Source organism: Columba livia, chromosome 5 (genome assembly GCF_036013475.1).
Source record: "Columba livia isolate bColLiv1 breed racing homer chromosome 5, bColLiv1.pat.W.v2, whole genome shotgun sequence".
Taxonomy (NCBI): Eukaryota; Metazoa; Chordata; class Aves; order Columbiformes; family Columbidae; genus Columba; species Columba livia.
Genome location: NC_088606.1, coordinates 55,872,858 through 55,892,584, shown reverse-complemented (window position 1 = coordinate 55,892,584; position 19,727 = coordinate 55,872,858). Strand labels below are relative to the sequence as shown.

The 19,727-nt window shown below is 36.1% G+C and overlaps 1 protein-coding gene across 4 annotated transcripts in view; it reads left to right on the top strand.

The window, feature by feature from the left end:
- The window catches only part of INSC (INSC spindle orientation adaptor protein), a 146,072-nt gene extending 126,619 nt beyond the window's left edge, over positions 1 to 19,453 (top strand). For 3 of the 4 annotated variants that reach the window (XM_021300265.2, XM_021300275.2, XM_005499276.4), the window contains exons 10-14: positions 8,500 to 8,566; positions 10,574 to 10,729; positions 11,392 to 11,468; positions 13,432 to 13,600; positions 17,441 to 19,453. In XM_021300265.2, the coding sequence (XP_021155940.1) occupies positions 8,500 to 8,566; positions 10,574 to 10,729; positions 11,392 to 11,468; positions 13,432 to 13,560 (429 nt within the window). In that variant the 3' untranslated portion in view covers positions 13,561 to 13,600; positions 17,441 to 19,453. Of the gene's footprint in view, positions 1 to 8,499; positions 8,567 to 10,573; positions 10,730 to 11,391; positions 11,469 to 13,431; positions 13,601 to 14,393; positions 14,527 to 17,440 lie in introns of those variants that run through there. The other variant, XM_065065266.1, reaches the window with a different exon arrangement.
- Positions 19,454 to 19,727: the final 274 nt, after the last annotated feature.

The following is a 19,727-nucleotide window of genomic DNA, read 5'->3' as shown; positions in this document are numbered from 1 at the left end:
AAAATGGAAATGGTTGTTGCTTTTTTCCAGCTAAATTCTTTCCTGTTTTCTTGGTATTTGGGAGATGGCACAGGCTCTGAAGCTACAAGACATTGTGTCTAATTTAATATTTGAAAACCCTTAATACTATTCTTCTAGGTTACAGATCCTTTTGTCTGCCCTTCCTCTTTCTTCCCCCCACCCCACCAGGTATTTTCTTCTTTATTTTGTTGGCCTTCCCCCCCTTTTTTGTCTTACATGGGAACTGTACGGTCAAAAGGAGAGCAGAGACAGATGTTACTTTAACATAAATATTTTTATTATTAGATTTTTGCCTAACACGCAATGAAAGACTTTGAGAACAGTGTTTTTAATGAGAAGAATATTAACAGGTCTTTTAGACTTTTGAAAATCCCTGCCTGGATGAAAGGAACTTGTAGTACTGCTTCTTAATCTGAGTTTCTTGAATGCTGGGGAATTTATTACTCCTTGCCAACTGCTTTTTGTTTCTGCTTATGGTAATGAGGACTGTGGGATTCCTGACTCCATTTGTTAAATTGACATCCAAATTTTCCTGTGTGCATGGAAGCCGGTATGGGCTAACAAGAACACAGAGCCTGAAATAGAATTTGAGCACCACAGCCTGTGTTAGGTGTCTTTCTTCCTTACATCTGACAAGAATTAGTAACCAAAATCATTGCTGGTTAGGTGGAGGGCAGTTGATGAAGGGTCCTCATTTGTGCTTTTTAAAGTTCTCTTCTTGGAGAACGGATGAAAGGGGGAACTCCCTCGCCCAGTTGGATCAGAAGAGGAATAATCCTTCCACTGCTGAGCCATTGTCAGAGAAGAAATTAATGTGATACCCTGGGACTAGATCCCCTATGCCCAGCAACCAGTGACAGTGTTAGGAGCAGAGCTTGGTGGGCCACCTCTGCCAGGTCTAAATTCAGTGGACCTAAGCTTCCTGTCCCTTTCTCAAAAATTGTTTTCAAGATCAGCTGCAAATAGTATTTAATAGTCCCAAATGGTTCAACTGCATGCTCACACATCCTTTCAACATACTTTTTTTAGATTTACGTAGTATGGATAAAAATGCAACAAAGTCTTTACATAAAGACAACTAGGTCATAAAAGGTCATCTGCACAGTTTTCTTGCACAGGTCTCCGTCAATATCCAGCTCTGACATTCACATAATGATGAGCAGATGAGTGGTCAGAATTGCCTTCCCTCTCAGTGTTCTGGCTGTGAACTGTGGTTGGTGAACTATAGGCTAAAATTGTGTGATCCTTTCCAGCATTGACTAGATCACATTGAGAAAACACATTTTCAACTAATATAGCTAGAAAGAGAGGTGACAAATTACATAATTAATTTATTTTAAAAACCTTGAGAAATTAAACAAGACTACCAGTAACAGATGCAAAAATGAAAATTAGGCCAAAGTTACATGACTGTATCTGAACTTTAATCATGGCATTGTATCATTGGTATCTTAATTAGTTTGCTGTATAAGACTGTAATCACTTCCCTGATGTTCTTCCTTTAACTGGTTATCTCTGTCTTTCTATTTATATTTCAACGATATAAAAATATAAGTAACAGTATCACCTGGCATTATGTGGTCAATGTTATGGATTGTTATATTTCAGCAGTCCAACACTGACTCTCTCTCTTAAACATCAAATCTTTTTGAGATAGAATTCTTCCTTAGTTATAGTTCTGCCATGCACATTTATATTTGATACAGGATAAGACAATGTGCTCCAACTCACAAAGCAAGAGGTTCAGTTGGAAATGTAAAATCTCAGCTCGGTTGAAGAGCTTTGCTATTTTTTGCTAGCTAAGCACGGTGAGGTTTTTTATTCCTGGGATCAATTCCTAATATTGCTGCTGCTCTGATTTTGAAGAAGCAATTTAACTTCCCTGCATTTTGTTTAATCATCTGTAAAGTTGGGCAGACATTACACTTAGTGTAAAGTCTCTCTAGAGGAAACATACTGTGTCAGCACAATTCATTGCAGTTTTTGTTTTCTGCCCCTGCCTGCCAGGTTAACAGTACAATCGGGCTGACGCTGGGCTGTTTACTGCAAAAGCTAAAAACAAGAGACTTTGCAAGCTGTACCAATAATAAAGTTGTAAGTCGGAGATGGTTCTGTATACATTTCGCTGCATTTGTCACCTTTTTATCTCCAGTCCTTCAGGAAATGAGATGGCAGATTTTGAACAGCCTATGAATTTTGCCACTGATATATATTTTTTTTCTTCTGAACCGGAATCACTGCCTAGGTGAAGGCTGTGATTTCAGTCTTGATTCTGAGCAGGTGGGCTCATAAACAGTGTTTCTACAGATTACAGTTTCTTATTTTTTCTTCCTCAAGCAGAAAATCATTCACTCCTAGGATAGGCACCAGAAATTACTTCCTGATCACTCTGCTGGAGTTAGTGGCAGTCAAACTAGTTTTCTGCACTTTCTGCCTCTCCTAAAAGGGGAGTAATTAAGTTTCCCTCCACATACTCAAACTTTGATTCCAATTAGACTAGTTAGACAAACAGTTTTTTCCTACAACAGTGCATTAACTTATGTCAAACAGTGCTCTCTGCTCTAGAAGACCAGATGTCTTAGGCATCTTCAGTTGATTGAGTCAGTTTCAAAATCTAAGAAGCTTTCTAATATCAGGAAGGATGTCTGAGGGATGATCATTTTTTTCCTCCAGATTTTCAAGTGAAGGACAGAAAACTGGCTGCAGAAGTGAAGGAGGAGACACTCTAGCTCCATCACTATTTTAGACTCATCCAACCTGGTTTACAGGACATGCCCATTCACCATGCGACCCATGCAGAATGCATTTCCTATGCACTTCTTTAAAACAAAAAATGTGGCAATCTGGTTATTCTGCCTACTCCTTAGCTAGATTAGTCTGCAATATGAAGTAAACAAAACTATAGCAAACACATCCTTCATTCCAAAAGGTAAGTCTCTGTTACTCTGCCTCAGCATACTGACATTATAGTTCCCTGACTCATTCTCAGAACAGACCTAGACTTTGCAAGCAGATCCTGTTTCTAACTGCTAGTATCATTATATGGCAATATTTGCCTCTTCCAATCAGGTGACAGAAGGGCAGACAGAAGGTGTACTTATCTAGGTATATTTATTTCTCTGTTTTCAGGAAGGAAACTGAATTTCCAACCACAAAAATGATTATCAGAAGTAATGGGAATGAAGTTTTCTATTTTAAGCAGTATAATGACCCAGAGCAAGTTTCTAGAGATTTCTTAGCAAAGTTTTTTTTCTCCCAATAAATAGTACGCTGAAAGGTTTTTCTATCTAGAATTGATGTGACTCTGTAATTCTGTGACCCCTACTGTGTGTATTCTTTTGCTGTCTCCCTGTGGATTGATCTTGAATTGTGAAGTTCAGATCTTCTAAATTTACATTCAGAAACAAAGACTCCATCTTGCTTCTGATTAGTTGTCAGATGTCTCTTTGTTTCTGAAGATGGGTGTCTGAAATTTTGCAAGCACACTCTGATTTATCCTCAAGTCATTTATTTGAATGAATTACAAAATACTCATAACATGTAGAAAAATTAATTTTACTTAGCGATTAATCAACCTTAAAGGAGTAATTAACTAAGAGAATTAGCATTCTACATTGATCTACTTTGCCACTCAATTAGATTACTTGCTAATTATCATTTGAGCAAGTGTCTTTCTATTTGTGTTGGGACTGTCAATAAAAGCTTACTGAACAGCGTGCATTTACTGTCAATAAAGGTATATTAGCATCACGTTGTCCACCTCTGTAGACACCTCCCCTTCCCCCAAGAGAGGTATGTGGCCCTCAAATGTGGAAGATATTGCTCCTTTAACAGGCAAAAACGTGTGCTTTCATCTTCCAAATCTTATTACATCTTTCTTCTTGAGTAGCTGGTTTCACAATAATGAGAAACACTTCTAGATCATCTTAAATGTCCTGTTAAGGGAAAGTTATCAAAGCAGCCTTCTCTTTCTTCTGTGCTCTTTAGGGTTTAATCTCTTCATTACCTAAAGCATTTGAGATTTCCACTCTCAGTGTATGTATCTTAGTTTATAACAAAGCATTTTCATCTACTTTTCACTTTTGCAACTAATGTTCAGTACCTTTGTGAGCTGGTTAATGAACATTAGTCACCATTAGTTGTTTAGAAGGAAAAGTGATATTATAGTTTTAGTGACTAAATTGTTTTAGCAAGAGAATTTCCAGCCTGACTGTTGTTCTTCAAGAGGTTTTGAACAAAACTGTCTTAAAGGTTCTTAATTAACCATTGTTTCTCAAATTTTAATAAATCTTGACAACTGAAATCCCTATAGTTCAGTGCAAAGCGGACCACAGAACTGAAAAGTAAGGTTCATCGTTCATAAATTCGATATATGTGAAAGGCTGGGTGAGTTGAAGGAAACTATGTGGAACTAAAAACAATTTTAAAAATTATAAAAATATATTTAGTTTACTAGAGTAGCCATCAAGATCAACACTGTCAATTTTATAATAAAGGATGAGATTGTCACTACAGAGAGGTATCTGTGTTTAATATCTCTTTAGTTATTTTGCTTATAGAAATAGAGATTTTTAGTTACATTTTAGATTAGATTACAGGACAACTGCGAGACTAGCCACATGAGGCAGTACTAACATTCTAAAAGTATGAAATATCCCTATTATTTTAAGTTTAAATAGGGAAATTTGCCATGAGTCTAAAGGAGAGCCCCCTACTCCCCAAATATTCATGCATACTTAGTTCATCAACAAATCATTTAAAGGTGAACTTTCAAAGCTTCTTGATTTGGGGTATGTTTTTTAAGCTCTGAAGTTTAACTCCTTAGTCTCTTAGTCTTGTGAAAAATCTTGCTAGTCCACTGCGTGTTAATATTTTGATAAGTTGGTACCTCTTCAAAAGGTGCTAAAACTTGAGCTGGTCTGAGAAGTCTCTTCCTGGCATTTTGTGTTTCACTGTTCCTCACTATTACATGGTTTAGGTGTGTAGTGAGTAGCACATATTAACAGGTAGGTGGTGGACACAGGGATAAATCCCAGAGGCCTGTTCCTCTGATTGTTTTTAGTAGTGTAAATAATATGACACTGACCTGGATAGATCTGCTTTCATCTGGTGGCAAACAAATGCATTAGTTCATTACTTGTTGATCAAGTCTATTTTTCTGTGGCGTTCATTACTGCAGTGATTTTAGGGCTGCACATTCCCCCAGAGAAAGCTGCAGCCACCAGGTTTATCATAGTCCTGCTTCAGAGAAGCACACACGCTTTTTGATGGGTATGGATAATAGAGACCAGATCGTGGACTAGCTTGGGTGAGTTTCTTGGAGAGCTCTGATAGAATACAGACAAGGGAAATGCACAGATCAAGATCCATCTCAAGAGCAGATCTGCCCAGCAGGCATCCAAGTGCTGAGGCAGGAAATTATGCTGGATGGGGTCAGTTCTTGCAGCACATGGTTTCTTAGACTGTTATATAATCCTGCCTTAGGTTTTGCAATAGAATGTGAGATCAGATGATTCAATAAAAACTTCCACATATAATGAAGCAATTTCCCCCATCCCCCAACCCTCCCCGGAAAAATCTCTGTCAGTATTTCCTTTGTAGCACATCTGCAAATCCTACTTATCAATATATTCCTAGGGTATGGAATTTGTGGGTGGCTTCAGTGCAAATTTTCTGCATGGTATGATAGCACTGGCAGATGATCAGAGCACATGAGTCCTGTCTTCAGGATATCTTCTTTTTTATGCTTCGAACTGAGTACAAGTTTGTTGCATGGCTTAGGAATCCAGAAAAACTGCAAGAATCATAAATTGTCTCAGGAACCAGTCCTTTACAATCTTAGAGTGTAACATTTTACAAGAAATGTCTTGAACTGTTAATGAAAACTGATACTAAATATTACAGTTGAAGAGTAGAGATTCCATGTTAAATATTTTCAAGTCTTTCAGTTCTTTCAAATTTATTTCAATTCTGAAGGAGGTTTTGGTGCCTATTGTTTTTCCAGTAATTTTCCTGGAGGAAATGGCGCTTATGTGTGTTTATGTGCTTATGGTGTTTATGTATATGTGTTTGTGCACTGCATGTTACATCTGAACTTCGCAGTTATTTTTGAGAGACTCCCTAAGGCTTTATGAAATTTGGATCCAGATAATGGGGAAAAAAGAGGCTAAGATAAAGACTGCAGCATGAGCCTATGTATCATTAGACAAAAAAAAAAAAAAAAAATTCTACAGTGGGAGAAATGTCACTGGAAAAATTCTGTTTATGGTTTTTGATCATCTCTAAATCCAAAAGAAATGAGACTTCATTATACCAGTGCTCATGGAAGTGTTGCTTATCGAAGTAAATTGAGCCTACATTTAAGTTTGTGTTTTCCTCTAGAGGTTTCATCTTTAGTTTTAAACTTCCTTGAACTTTGGTCTGTATTACAGAGGAAGTTTTTGTGTAAGCTGCATGTATACTGAATTTTAAAATAGGCAAGTATTGGAGAAATATAACATTTAAAGTCAACTCTTTATACAGCTTGACTACTATGGGTTTATATTATGCTGTTTCATGTTACATTGTTTACATCACAGCAAAATGTGATTTTTTTGGGAGGGGAAAGAAAAATTTGTCTGTGAGGAGTGAACTAAGCTATAGTTCACCCAGCTTCCAAATGCTACTAAGATATTAAAGATAATATAGGTAGAACTTGATGGTTATTGATGATAAGGGTCTTTTATAAACACCTCTGGAGAAGGTTCCATATGAGCTCATTAGGTTAGTTCATAAATACATTTCAAAATATAGGGGGCCACATAATTAACGCGTAGGAAGTATAGATACAACCTCAAATAATTTTTGGTGTCAAAAGAAACACACAAAATATTTTTATGTATGAAAATACTTATTAGACAAAATAACTTGAAGCACTGGAATAACTGGCACGTATTCAAATTGTGGTTAATTGAATTCTTCATCTGTGGCTTAGAGAGCCACATGGGGTACAGATTCTGCATAGAGGAAGCAATTTTCATTAACAGGATATAATTTAGAATGAGAAAACATATACACTCTGCCTGAAACACAGTTAATAATTACTATGGAATAAATACATAGACATATACTGAGTTACCATATTTCTACCTGTCACTCTTTAGAGTTTCAGCAACTCATTTGCATCCTAAGTAAGTGTATTTATTCAGAGAGATGACACTGTAACACTACCTTCAAAAGTGGAAGACCTTTATGTCACAGCATTGAAAATGAGTCATCCTTGCCATTAACATGGCAAAGTGAGATCAGAATGGTGATTTGATCTCATGCCTACTTACATCTAAGAAGTTTGCTTGTTTGTGAACTGACTCTGTACTGTTAAAAGGCTGATAAAGAGTTCTCAAATTGATCATTACTTTTGAGACTAATTGGTTTTTTCTCAACTAGAATATAGAAAATTTAAACCCCTTAAGAAAGAATATTATTTCTATTTTGTATTCTAATGATCTGTAACATTTATTATTTGGTTTCTTACATATGCTGTTACTATTGAGATGAGTTTGCATGCAGGAAGCAGTTACTTGAAGGATAAAGTAAAAAACAATTGCAGGATGTATGAGAGAAAGTATATGATAGCAGTGAAGGGAATAGCTGATTGAAAGCCAGCAGCTCCATGTGATCCAGTTTCTGTCAGCATCTTGCAGCACCACTTTAAGCAAGCTGAGTTATACCTAATCTTGAAAACTGTTAGTGTTATTTTGGATAAGAAATTTTGTAAATAATGATCTCAAAATGTGCTTCTCTTGGAAAAAAATCTAATATTGGCTTTAGGTCAGAGAATGTATAAATGGATTTTTAAATCCAGAAAATTTTGGGACAGTCATTTGACACGTACGTAACTTATGGCTTCAATAACACTGAAAAGTATTCCTTAAATACTACCTTGAACCAAGGCTCAAAACTTAAAATCTGTTGTCAGGATTTCTCAGTGTTTCAGCTGAACCATGAAGCTGAAATGTAGCAATAACTTAGTGCTGCTGAACATATGCTATATGCTGATTCTTAACCTTCACTGTGAGCTCTGCCTGAGCTGGAATGTGACTACAGGGTTGGGTCCTGAGGGTGGGCAGCTCCTGGCTTAATTCTTTGTAGGACTCCAGGGGTTTTTTTGGTAGGTTGGTTTCTATAAATTTTTATCTTCCTCTTTCTATCAATTTGACCACTGAACAAATCTGCTGCATAGGATTTGCATGAGTATAAGAATGTGAGAAAAAGAGATTTTACTTTCCTTGTTTGGATTTCAGTTAGCAGCCATATGTAAGATAAAGACCACTGAGAAATCACAAAGGTGGGAGTTGACTGTTCAACTACAAGAATGCTTTTTAATTTTATAGGATTAGCCATATTTCTGCCATACTAATTTAAAAAAACCTCAGTGCTATTTAATATTACTGAATTGTAGGGCTATACTTCACATTTCCTTCTCTTTTTTAATAACAGGTGATAACAATATTGGCAAACATGTCTGTCTTGGACCAGTGTGCTTCAGAAATCATTCAAGGAAATGGTACGTATTTTAGCTGAATTATATTCTGTATTTGTTTGTGAAGAATGTGAATAGATGGCAAAGTAGTGGTTACAAGGTCAAGGAGAAAGTCTTCACTAATAATATTTCATTTTACATCCTGTCTCTGCTGGATATTGCACACTGCTGCAGGGTGCAAAATGAGTCCTTGGGATGGTTCTATGTAACTGAAATAAATTACCACTGTTTTAGAAAACAGTGTTAGGTGTTGCACTTTGAGACCAAATTATAAAGCAGAGGTTGAATGGATCTGGATACTGAAGCAATTTAATCAGAGATACAAGCAATTTTACGGATTAGTTGACTTCCCTGTCCTGTGCAGAAGACAATGCAGTGAGGGGGAAGAACAAAGCAGGTTAGCAGGGTGGTTTCTCATACAATCTCCGTGTTGAATGGAAGGGATGGGGCAGTCCCAAACAGAGGTTGGTCAGGTCCACATGGTACTCCTGCCATGCTCCCGGTGCAAGCTTCTTGTGTTCCTGAAGGTTGGAGAGGTGGTCGGTGCAGACGCATAGGGTTTTCCTACAGAGAGGCTTTTCTGGAAGCTCTTGGTAAGGCCCTGGTGTTTCCCAGAACCCTAGATGTCTGTAATTACAGGACTGGGTAGAGAATACTCTTGTCAGTGATTTGTCTCTTTGTCTTGTGCTGTTGTTTTCTGATTTGCTCTTATTAGAACTCACAATCCAGATATGCCCTGGAAGCTTTTGCATTCCTTTATGATTAACAGATTGGTTATGTAGTTTGGCTGTCTATTTCCTTAAGGACACCAAAACCTGTTTTGTTGTTTGGGACTTCTACTACAGCAGAAACTTGATTAATGAAATTATACTAAGATCTAGGTGAACAAGGCCTAACTCATGCTAGATACTACAGTAGGTGGAGATGTACATTGTGTGTCAAGCACAATGTGATGAAGTAAAGTTTGTGTATACACTCCATAGTGGAAGTACACACAGAAGCATGTGCCCCCAGGCTTTTGAGAAGGGTTGACGCTCATCTTGTGTATAAAGGCTCTTCGTGTCTGCCTAATGTTGTAATAAACAGATGCTGGCCAGAAGCCAGATTCACAAACTGAGAAGGGTCTTTGAATCCTGGAGAGTTTAGATAAGTATTCTTCTCAACTTTGACTTATTTTGTGTGTTGACTGCTTATTATCTAGCTGCGTGATTCTGGTGCTAATTCTCTTAATTATTTATGCAAATGTTCTAACAGTTAAAATCCTCTGATGCTACCTGAAGTAATCTGAATGCCTAATAGCATATGGAGTCTAATAGCAGATAATTGTCCTTACATTAAAAATAATCTAGAAAATAGAAATCAGTACAGTCTCACATGTTTTCGTGCTGCTACAATAAGAATTTCTACCCCTGCAGGCAACAATAAGTTAACGAAACCATTTTGACACAGATGACATTGTATTTTCTGAAGAGTTAATCAGACAGCAGACTTCAAGAGGTGGAATTTCATCATTTCCTTCATTAAAGGATTCTCCATTCTGAAATACCCTTAAACAGTTTGAGATGGAACTTCCAAAGACTTCTTTAAAAACATATCAACTGGAAAAAAAAACACTTTACTTTCCTTTAATTCAAAGCAAAACTTCATGTAGAGACCTGCAATATGCCACTACAGGTTTTTTGGTTAGTGATTACTTTCAGGTTATTTTAGAAGCAAATAAAGAATTGCATTTAGTTTGACCAAAATAAATTTGTAAAATCTAAAATACAAACTTGTAAAGAAGTCAAGAAGTTGGAAGGGGAAAGAGATAGTGCATTTTCTCATTCTAGAAATTCTGTAGCTTCCTAGTGAAGGCAAAATTATGTGCAGATCAGATGTAGCTGACTGCCGATGGTCAAACTGCAGTTCATGTTTATGCATTCTTCATGCCCTATTTGGGCAGTGATTGGTCTGTATTTACCTAGCTTGCTTTTCCCTTTACTTTTTTGGACTGAGTTTCAGAGGATAACAATGGCTTTTACCTCCTCTTAGGTGTTCAGCTTTTAATAGAAATGCTCTTTGAAAGATCATCTTCGGGAAATTCAGCTGAAGTTGCTGCTTGTGAGCGAGTCCAACAGAAATCTGCAGTTACGCTGGCCCGGCTCAGCCGAGATCCTGAAGTGGCAGATGCAGCCGTAAAACTCAGCTGTAAGGATGTATCACTAGCTTATCAGCAGGCTGAAAAAGAGGGGAGGAGCTGCCAGTCATGGAGAAGCTCTTTTTAATATTTAGCCTCACTTGGTATACTTTATGGAATAGATTCCCTGTACAGTCTGTCCACAGAAGTGACTGGGGAAGTTGTGCTAAATGAAGCTTTGGCTCATTTCCCGGAGGAACCTGAAGTGCAGCATCCACTCAACACATAGCTGTGGCAGACTGTGTCAACTGACAGTGCTGCCTCCTCCATCCTTTCATTTAAACCCTCATGCAGCATCTGTCAGTGGACAGAAAACTTGGACCCCTGCAGATGTGATGAATCTAAAAGGAAGCAACCTGTTATTTCGGACAGAGTTTTTTAAGGGTGTGTGGGAGGAGTGATAGAGAAGAAACGGAGGTCACAATTTCCACACTGAAACAGCAATAGCGGGTAAAAACTATGCATTTATTTGTTTATGGTTCACATCTATTAATTATGACTGCTCTGAACTGCATAGCTCTATGGACAGTCCCTTAATATTTTCATATCATCTTTGCATTAGAGTTCATATCTGCTAGGGACAATAAATATGAAACATCTAAAAAAAAACCAACTCAAAATAAGGGATTTGTTTTTCTAAATTATTTCTCCTGATACTCTTTTGTGCACTCAGGTATTCCTCGCCTAATCAAACTTTGCAGATCTCCCACTGAAAGAAATAACAGTGATTCTGTTTTAGTGGCATGTCTGGTAGGTACATTTTAATCTTTCTTTCATGATTATCCTGAAAAATGCAGAAAAAAACAGTCCTTTAGATTTCAAAATGCACGAGTATTGCAGGAATGTTTTAAGTTCATGCCAGGGTCTCCTGCTTTTCCCTTAAGCATAACCCTGTACAAAGTCAATTATTTATCCTCTGATTGAAGATTTAAGCACATAAGGAAATACGGCTTAATCTTCACATTGTTGAGCACTAAAAAATTTCACTGTAACACTTCAAGGTTTCAGTAATTCTTAAATTCCATTCTCTCTTGATGCTATGTTTGCTGAAATGAGCCTTGAATTACAGGGGTAGCAGCCCTTTATCTGCACACACAGATTTGTAGGCAAATATTTCTGTTAAGTGGCCAAAGAGAGTAAAGACATTTCTTGCTTTCACCATGATCCTTCTCTTTCTATTTGAGTCTCTAAGAGAATATAGTGTCCAGTCAAGGAGTGGCCAACAGAAGGTTTAACACCTTCTCTGCTCGGGAGAAGGATCCCAGTTGTGGCCGTGCACTGCCTGGACCGTGAGCCCCAGACAGCTGTTGAAGCTGAGTAATTTCACCCAGCATTCTGTGAGAGGAAAGCGCCCTGGGGACGAGGGTGATCTGGGGTTAGGAGATAGATTTTGATGAGTATAGACTGAAGAATATTGACAGTGCTTTTTAGTATTAATGTTATTTTCAAAATAAAACTTGGTTAATGCATCTTTGATTAACAGCTAGCTTGGTAGCAGCACGTGAAAAATTTTGTTTGTTTGAGCAGGACTCATTTGAGATAAAGAGAGTAATAATGTGAGCATAAGAAATGGAGTGATTATTCTTCATACATTCTGAGAAGGCTTGTTAATCTTGTATGGCTAGAGCAGAGGCCACACAGTGGTGACAGCAAACCAGACCGCGATTTTTCTGTCTCACTGAAATTGTTGCTGCACATTCCTTGAATTCACACCTGTTGCTTGAGATGTTGCCTGCCTGTCCATCTCAGCAATTCTGCTTCTCCTGATATTTTAGTAACTGCCTGATGACACTCTGATAAACATATGCAAAAAATATTGTCCTTTCAAACATAAGCTCTGACAAGTATTGTCACTAAAGTCTGACAGTTTGTACTGTTTCATATTTTTAGCTTGTTTATTTACTTTTTGTGTATTTTGAAGTGAGTGATTAAGTCTTGTGCTAGTGCTTCATTGACAAACAGCACAGAGATAAGATAATCACAACTATCAGACCTTACTAATGGAAGACAGCTTTTGTTCCTGAGGAAAGCCAGCCTGCTTTCCAGTTGCATCTGTTGTGTTGGGTTGCTAGAAAGTTTGTAATTGTACATTTTTCTCTCATGAGAAAAACAAGTAACGTCTTAGAATGGAAGAGTTTATGAAGATAACAGTAACATCAATGCAATTTGTCTTGTGCAGCGTTGCCACAATTGGAACAACTGGCAGTTTTGTTTGTTCCCAAATGGTTTGAAATGTACAGCTTCTTTCTACTACACTAGTACCTAAATATTTCTGTTATGGGCATTGCACAAAACTGCAATACCAGATGTTTTCTGAATCAGATGGCTTATAGTTGTCATAAATAAGACAAAAGATGAGAGGAGAGTTGAGATACAAAGAGGTAATGTGAGATGTGCAGCAGATCAGAGATCAGGTTGACAGTCCATGCTCTGCCTCTCACCTCTGGGTTCTTTATCATCACACTGTCCCTGCTCCTCAAGTCTTAGAGTAGTGTGCCCAACAAGAATTGCCATTTAATATCTGCATTTGAGAGGAAATTCATCTGACAGGTGAAGACAGTAAAAAGAAGTTAGCCAGGTGGAAGCATCCATAGATCTGCACAATTCAGTTTTGAGTCTTGGCTGTTATTTAGAGATAGTTATAATGGATTACTGCAATAAAGACTTTGTCAAACCTTAAGAGTATTGCAATTACATTGATTTGTTTTTCTAGGCAGCCTTACGGAGACTAGCAGTTATAAGTCCTGATGGACTTGAAGATTCAGATTTTCAGCAACTAGTAAAGCCCAGACTTGTGGATTCCTTTCTGCTATGCACAAATATGGAAGAGAGCTTTGTATAAATGTGAGCCAAAAACCTTTGAAAAATAATCAAGATGAAAGGTATACAATAAGATAATACATATACATTTTTATTTAATTTCAATTCTATTGTTATTTATTACTTACTTATTTTAAAACCATGAACATGTGGTTTGTAGGAGCAAAGAAACAGAATGAGGAAACTTGTTTCAGTGGTTTGCAAAGTTTTCCTGCTAAGTTATGTCAACAGACTTTATCACTGCAACTTAACAAAACATTGTTGTCTTGTTTAATAAGGTTAAATCAAGGTAACAAAGCCAAGAATTTGGCGCTCCGATGTTAAATGCTTCTAATAATATTTTATCACTGATATGTTTTCTACAGTTAGAACATTCTGCAGGTTTGTGGGGTTTTTTTAAGAAATGCTTTAGTCTCATGCATTTGCTGCATTAGAAGAAAAATAATCCTTAAAGCTGCAAGTTAGTACTTTGAAACAAAAGAGGTATTACAGTCTGAGTCCAGTTCTTAATGGCTGTTATTTTTTTAACAGATTAGCTGAGAAAATTTTTCAGGAAAATTTCAAATATGTCTTGGAATGTTGCTAGATGTCATTCTTATGTTGTATGAAGATGTGCTTGACTAGAGGATACACACTTGAAGATAACTCTTTTATTTACATTTACTGAAGTTTCCTAAAGAAACTGCAAGAATTCTAGAAAAATCTTTATGAAATCCAACATGTCAGCAGTGTGAAGGTGTCCACATAAGATTCAAAATCATTACACACTAGATACACTAAATAACCAGATAATAATAATAATAAATTAATTGTAACGTTAATTTCCACTTTTGTTGTTGTTGTTTTTCTATCTAGTCCTATATTTCTAAAACTGTGAAATGGGACTTTCAGGAGCTCTTGGAGTTGACAAAATGAGATTCTACTAATGGATAACAACATAAAGCACAGAGATTATTTCATTTTTTTTTTTTTTAAATGAACACCCCTCTTAAAATTTGCCTTTTTATTTTCATCAAGAAACCATATGCATTTAAAAATACCCAACCAGCAACATCCTGAGAGTGTTTTTCCCCAACTTTTTACAAAACACTCTGTAGATTATGAAAATATCTGTAATTTTTTCTTTGGATTATTTTATGATCAGCAGCTTTAGGGTACTAGGACATCTGCCAAAAAAGTAAGTACATTTCTTCTTTACTGTACTTACTTTGTAGATATGTTAAGCAGCTTAACTCATTAATGTTTATTTAGTATTATGTGGTGTTTAGATGAAAGGCACCAGGAAATTGCTAAGCTCTGTTTGCCTTCTGCATTTTCTATGTCTGAGAAATCTGCCTCACTTCAAGCAATCATAAATGGTGGCTAGTTTTCTCTCACCTCGAGTACATGGGTTAAGAAATCTCTGCCTTAACATTTCTTCTTTGTGATAATTTAACTGTGAGCTCTATCTTGACTGAAGTTTTAAAACATTAGAAACCATACAATGCCCTTTGTCTACAGCAACTACTCAAAGACGATCATTGAATCAGATGTTTCACAGATGTAATTTTCTAGTAAAACCACAGATGAATTCTGCTTTGTTTGCTTACTTTGAGAGAGCTCCTTAAACTTCTGAGCTTGTTAAGACGTATAGTACTGTACAGCTTTAAAAATATTACAGAAGTGACAGACCTTAACACTTTCCTCACTAAGGAAGTATACATGTAGAACCATGGATGCTTTAAACGGTAAGACTAAAATTCGTGGTATAAAGATTGGACTCATAAATCTCATAAAAAATGAACTCAAAAGGTCCCATTGCTCTCATGTTAATAGTGTGACAATCCCTCGTAGAATAAAACCCATAAAATTATATTCTGAATGTGCTGTACTGAACCTTGTTCTGTCAACTGCAACTAATGGATACTGGTTTTTAGATGGGGTGGGGTTTATCCCATAAAAGGTAAATTTAAAATCTCATTAAAAAAAAAAAGTCCACACATGTAAAGTGACCTGAAGTAACTATTAAGGAAATGCCATTATGACCCATAATGTTTTAAAACCATTTCCAATAGGTCGGTCAAATATTGAATGAGCAGGCCAGTAGCAATGAATGAGTCTAATTTGCTCTCAGATGCAATGATATGAATCCACATCTATTGAGAGTATCTGTAGTAAAATCAATCTGTAAATATGTGGCCATAATTCTAGGTCCATATTGTCCATTTACATGTGTTCATATTATGAATATGGCTCTTAACGCTACAGAAACAAAATACATTAGAGGTAGATCTCATATTTTATTAGAAAAACATACGTTGAAGATCCAGTTCAGGTCTGTTATCACCTAAATGTCATTGAAACAATTTTTGCTAGGTCTGAATTTTTCACCTAAAGTTGTGCACTTTATATACTAAAGTTTATGAGAAAATAAAATTACCTCTTCCTTTCCTCTTAACTAACTTGGAAACAAAAAGTCATAAAAATAGTGAAATATTAGTTTCTCATTACTTCTGGATGAATTCTGGATTAAAAATTTTTGCTTTGAAAGTGACTTTTCATTTTTTAACAAACAAACAAAACCCAAAACACTTTAAGCCAGAATAAATGTGTTCAATTTCAATTTAGAATGAAACCAAGTATTTAATATCAAATTATTTTCACTTAAATGGGTACTTTGATGGATCAATATTTGGACTTCATGTATATATACATGTACTGTAGTGAGGTAGAGAGTATGTATAACACGTTTATGTATCAATTCATATATATGTACTCATTGACCTACAGAGTTTGCATGTAGGTTATATATTAGCTTAATCATTCTGGAAACTGAATATTATGCTTGTCAGAAATGTTGTAGTTTCATTTATTTTTTTGCTGAACATTTTAGATACTGCATGAGATTAGAAATAGAAAAATGTTCAGTGAACTGCAGAACTCTCTGTAACTTTGTTTACATTCCAGTGTCTTTGCACAATATGTTCAAATTTCAGCTTTAATTTGGACTATTTACAGATAGATATACATGGCTGGGATCTTTCATTCATAGAATATTTATATTTATTTTCATAGAATATTTATTTCTCATTTTATTGTGCGTTTGGTCCAAGAACCATTTACATGGGATGTTATTTGTCTGACCTGTTCTGTTTAAAATAATATTTGTATCTACAAGGGCTAAGATAATGTCTTGGTAAGTTGGATATTTTACCTGTTTTTTAGGGTTGGCTGTTAGTATCCCAAAGATGGGACTTGGTCTGTAGGGTGTGACATTGCCTTAGTACAAGACTGATTTTATAGTTTCTCATATGGCTTGTTCCAAATATCTATGTTGACAATCTTAAATAACAACAGTCAACTGTCAAAATAACATTGGCTTTTGTATTTTGAGAAATCTGCTTTGATTTTCAGTTTAAATTTATATTATATTTAGTGCATTTAAATTAACACTCTAGACACTGTAAATTATTCATTAGTGTTCTCATTTTTAAGGGGAGGAAGGGAAAAAGGCATTGAGCATTGAAAGATACACCTACAGTGAATTTGTTCATTTGAGTTGGAACTGCTTGTCTGGTGGGGAGGCGGGTAAATAATTTCAGCCCTTGAGAGGCTAAAGAACCAGGAACAAGGAAAACATGTGCCCATCTATTTTAGATACTTACGTGCTTTGCAGATATCCTTATCTCTACTTTCTAGCTTGCTTTTGGGTCAGAGTTTCTCTAGTTGTGATAAATTTATACCTCTTGGAGTTGTTTCTGTAACTATTAGTTAAAGAAAGTTAAATTCCGAAGTCTGGTCCTGTTAATTATTGTGTTGATAAGGTTTTTGCTGAGAGAAACTAAGTAACATAAATAGCTTGTTGAATAGAGGTACTCTAGATTACCTATTACAAAAATAAATGTTTATTGTTCCCACAACAGGGAGAAGAATCAGTGTGTTCTTCAGAAAACTTCAGACAAAGCATAGGTATAATAGTCTACTTCCAGGTATTGGTACTTTTACAAGCAGATTTGATAACTGAGAGTTTACAAATTGATCGGTCCACTGCCAATAATCACTGAATCAAAGTAATAAAGGAAAACCACTAGATCGACAGAGAAAACACGGGGAAACCAGAGATTTTTCTCTTTCCTTTTTGACAGCCAATCAATGACTTTGTTTTAATAATTCAACTGTGCCTTGAACTCAATGGAACCTATGGGAAACCAGTGGCAAACAAACAAAAAATGTAGTAGGTAATTTTACTAATTTGCTTTAGAGAGAAAACAAAAAGGATAAAAAGGCTTAAATGGTGTGAAAAAGGTGTGTCTAGCCCGGTACCTTTTCCATCACTGTTGTGATCACCTGTGTCACAAATGTCTAAATGAAAGGTACACCGTTTGTATTCTTTTCTTCAAGCTTTCTGCATATTGCCACTGTCTTTTAATGACCTTTTGTCCATGTCCTCCACAATCTTTAGAATGTGACCTAACGATGCACACATCTTCAAAGTAACTTACTGATTTTGGTAAATAATTATGGAATGGGCCCAAATGATCTAGGGGAGCCATCTTTGAAGCCATGGTAAGTCAATGTGCCTGCACTGCAGTAAAGAAAAGCCAGAGCTAATGCTTAGGTTTCAAGATTCTTGCTAGAATTAGAACTGTAGAGGTCTAACACATAAAATTAAACAAAATCTCGCAATATGAAGCTGATTATAAGTGACTTATAAAATTTCATTATAAACATGAACATTTATGGGGTATACTTTGTACATTAAGTGAAGTGCTTGTTTATACATGCTGGCTTCCATTTCCAAAGATAAAATGACTTTTGTCATGGCTCTTTACTTTTGTACTGCTTAAGTATTAAAAAGGCCACACTTTTTTTCAGAGCCGTAATTATTACAAATTAGTGATTTCAAAAGTTTACCCTGTCTTTAGGGATGGATAAACACGGAAGTGACTAAATACCATGAAGCCAATCATCTACACTTGTGTCTCATCCTTAAAAGAGCAAAACTTTATGGAATGAGATAGAGTAATTATTGGTTTAGAACATCTGGAGTAGAAGTAATCTACTGTGCTTTACTCTAGAGGAGAATTCTCGTCTGTTTTAAAGTTCAGTTCTGCAAGTATCATCCATATCAGGAATTTAGGCACTTTCTATAGACCACAGAAAGAAATGGACTATTCTTTCTCTTTGAGGATGACTGCCCAGGATATTATACATAATACCATGGAACTGCCTATTTTTTTTTCCCCGAGTGGCCATGGAAAACAGTGCCAATGATTTGTTTGGAGGAGCCGTCTAAAGACCTCAATGTTCAGATCTTGTGAGACGAATCCCAGACTCAGTCTGGAGACAAAAGGAAGGCACTTTTTCAGCTGTGGTTTTATGTGTTGTTCATGTACCAAACACAATTCCCACCAAACCAGAAATTTTTGCAATGTCAGACTCTCTGTTTGAAATGACTAACTGAGACATTATCTTCTCGTTTGGTGTACACTAGATGGTGGGTCCTTTTTGGCAGTGTTGTAAAACAAGGAATAGCTGTACTAACTCATCAAACTCAGAATATTATACCAGATTATACACTGTTATTAGAGAAAAATCTCTTGTATTTAAAGAGAGCGGTAAAGAAAACATGTCACAGGACACTAACTCAGAGTGGTCTCCAAAGTGAGCTATCCGGGACAATATGTGGAATACCATTGAGCTCGTAAATAGCATTGCACATGTCAGGAAAGCTACTGCTCACCAGAAAAGAAGAAAATACGACTCCAAGCCTGCATCCCTTCTTTCCCCAAAAGTAGTAAGCTGAGCTATAAGGAGAAAAAAATTCCTCTTACATTTCTAACTTTGTTTTAGAATGGTGTTGTATGGTTATTATCTTGTTTTTACCTGTGAAGTTGTCATCTTTGGCTTTACTTGTATTAAAGTTTTCATTATAATTACTGTTATACTAATAATTTTTCTTTCCTTGAGCTCAAATGTTTAGCTCTAAATGCGGTATTAGACAAACAAAACATGAAAAAATGAAAAATGGGTGCTGAACAGATCTCAACCTGAAACTTGAAAAATTTGAAGAGATTTCTCTTTAGAAATGCATTTCTGCATAAAGATGTGTTAAAACAAGTGTTCCATTAAACAGCTTCCCAATGAAAATAACTGAAAAATTGTGTGAAGATGTTCCTTTTCAACATAGTGAAAAACCTTATTATGATT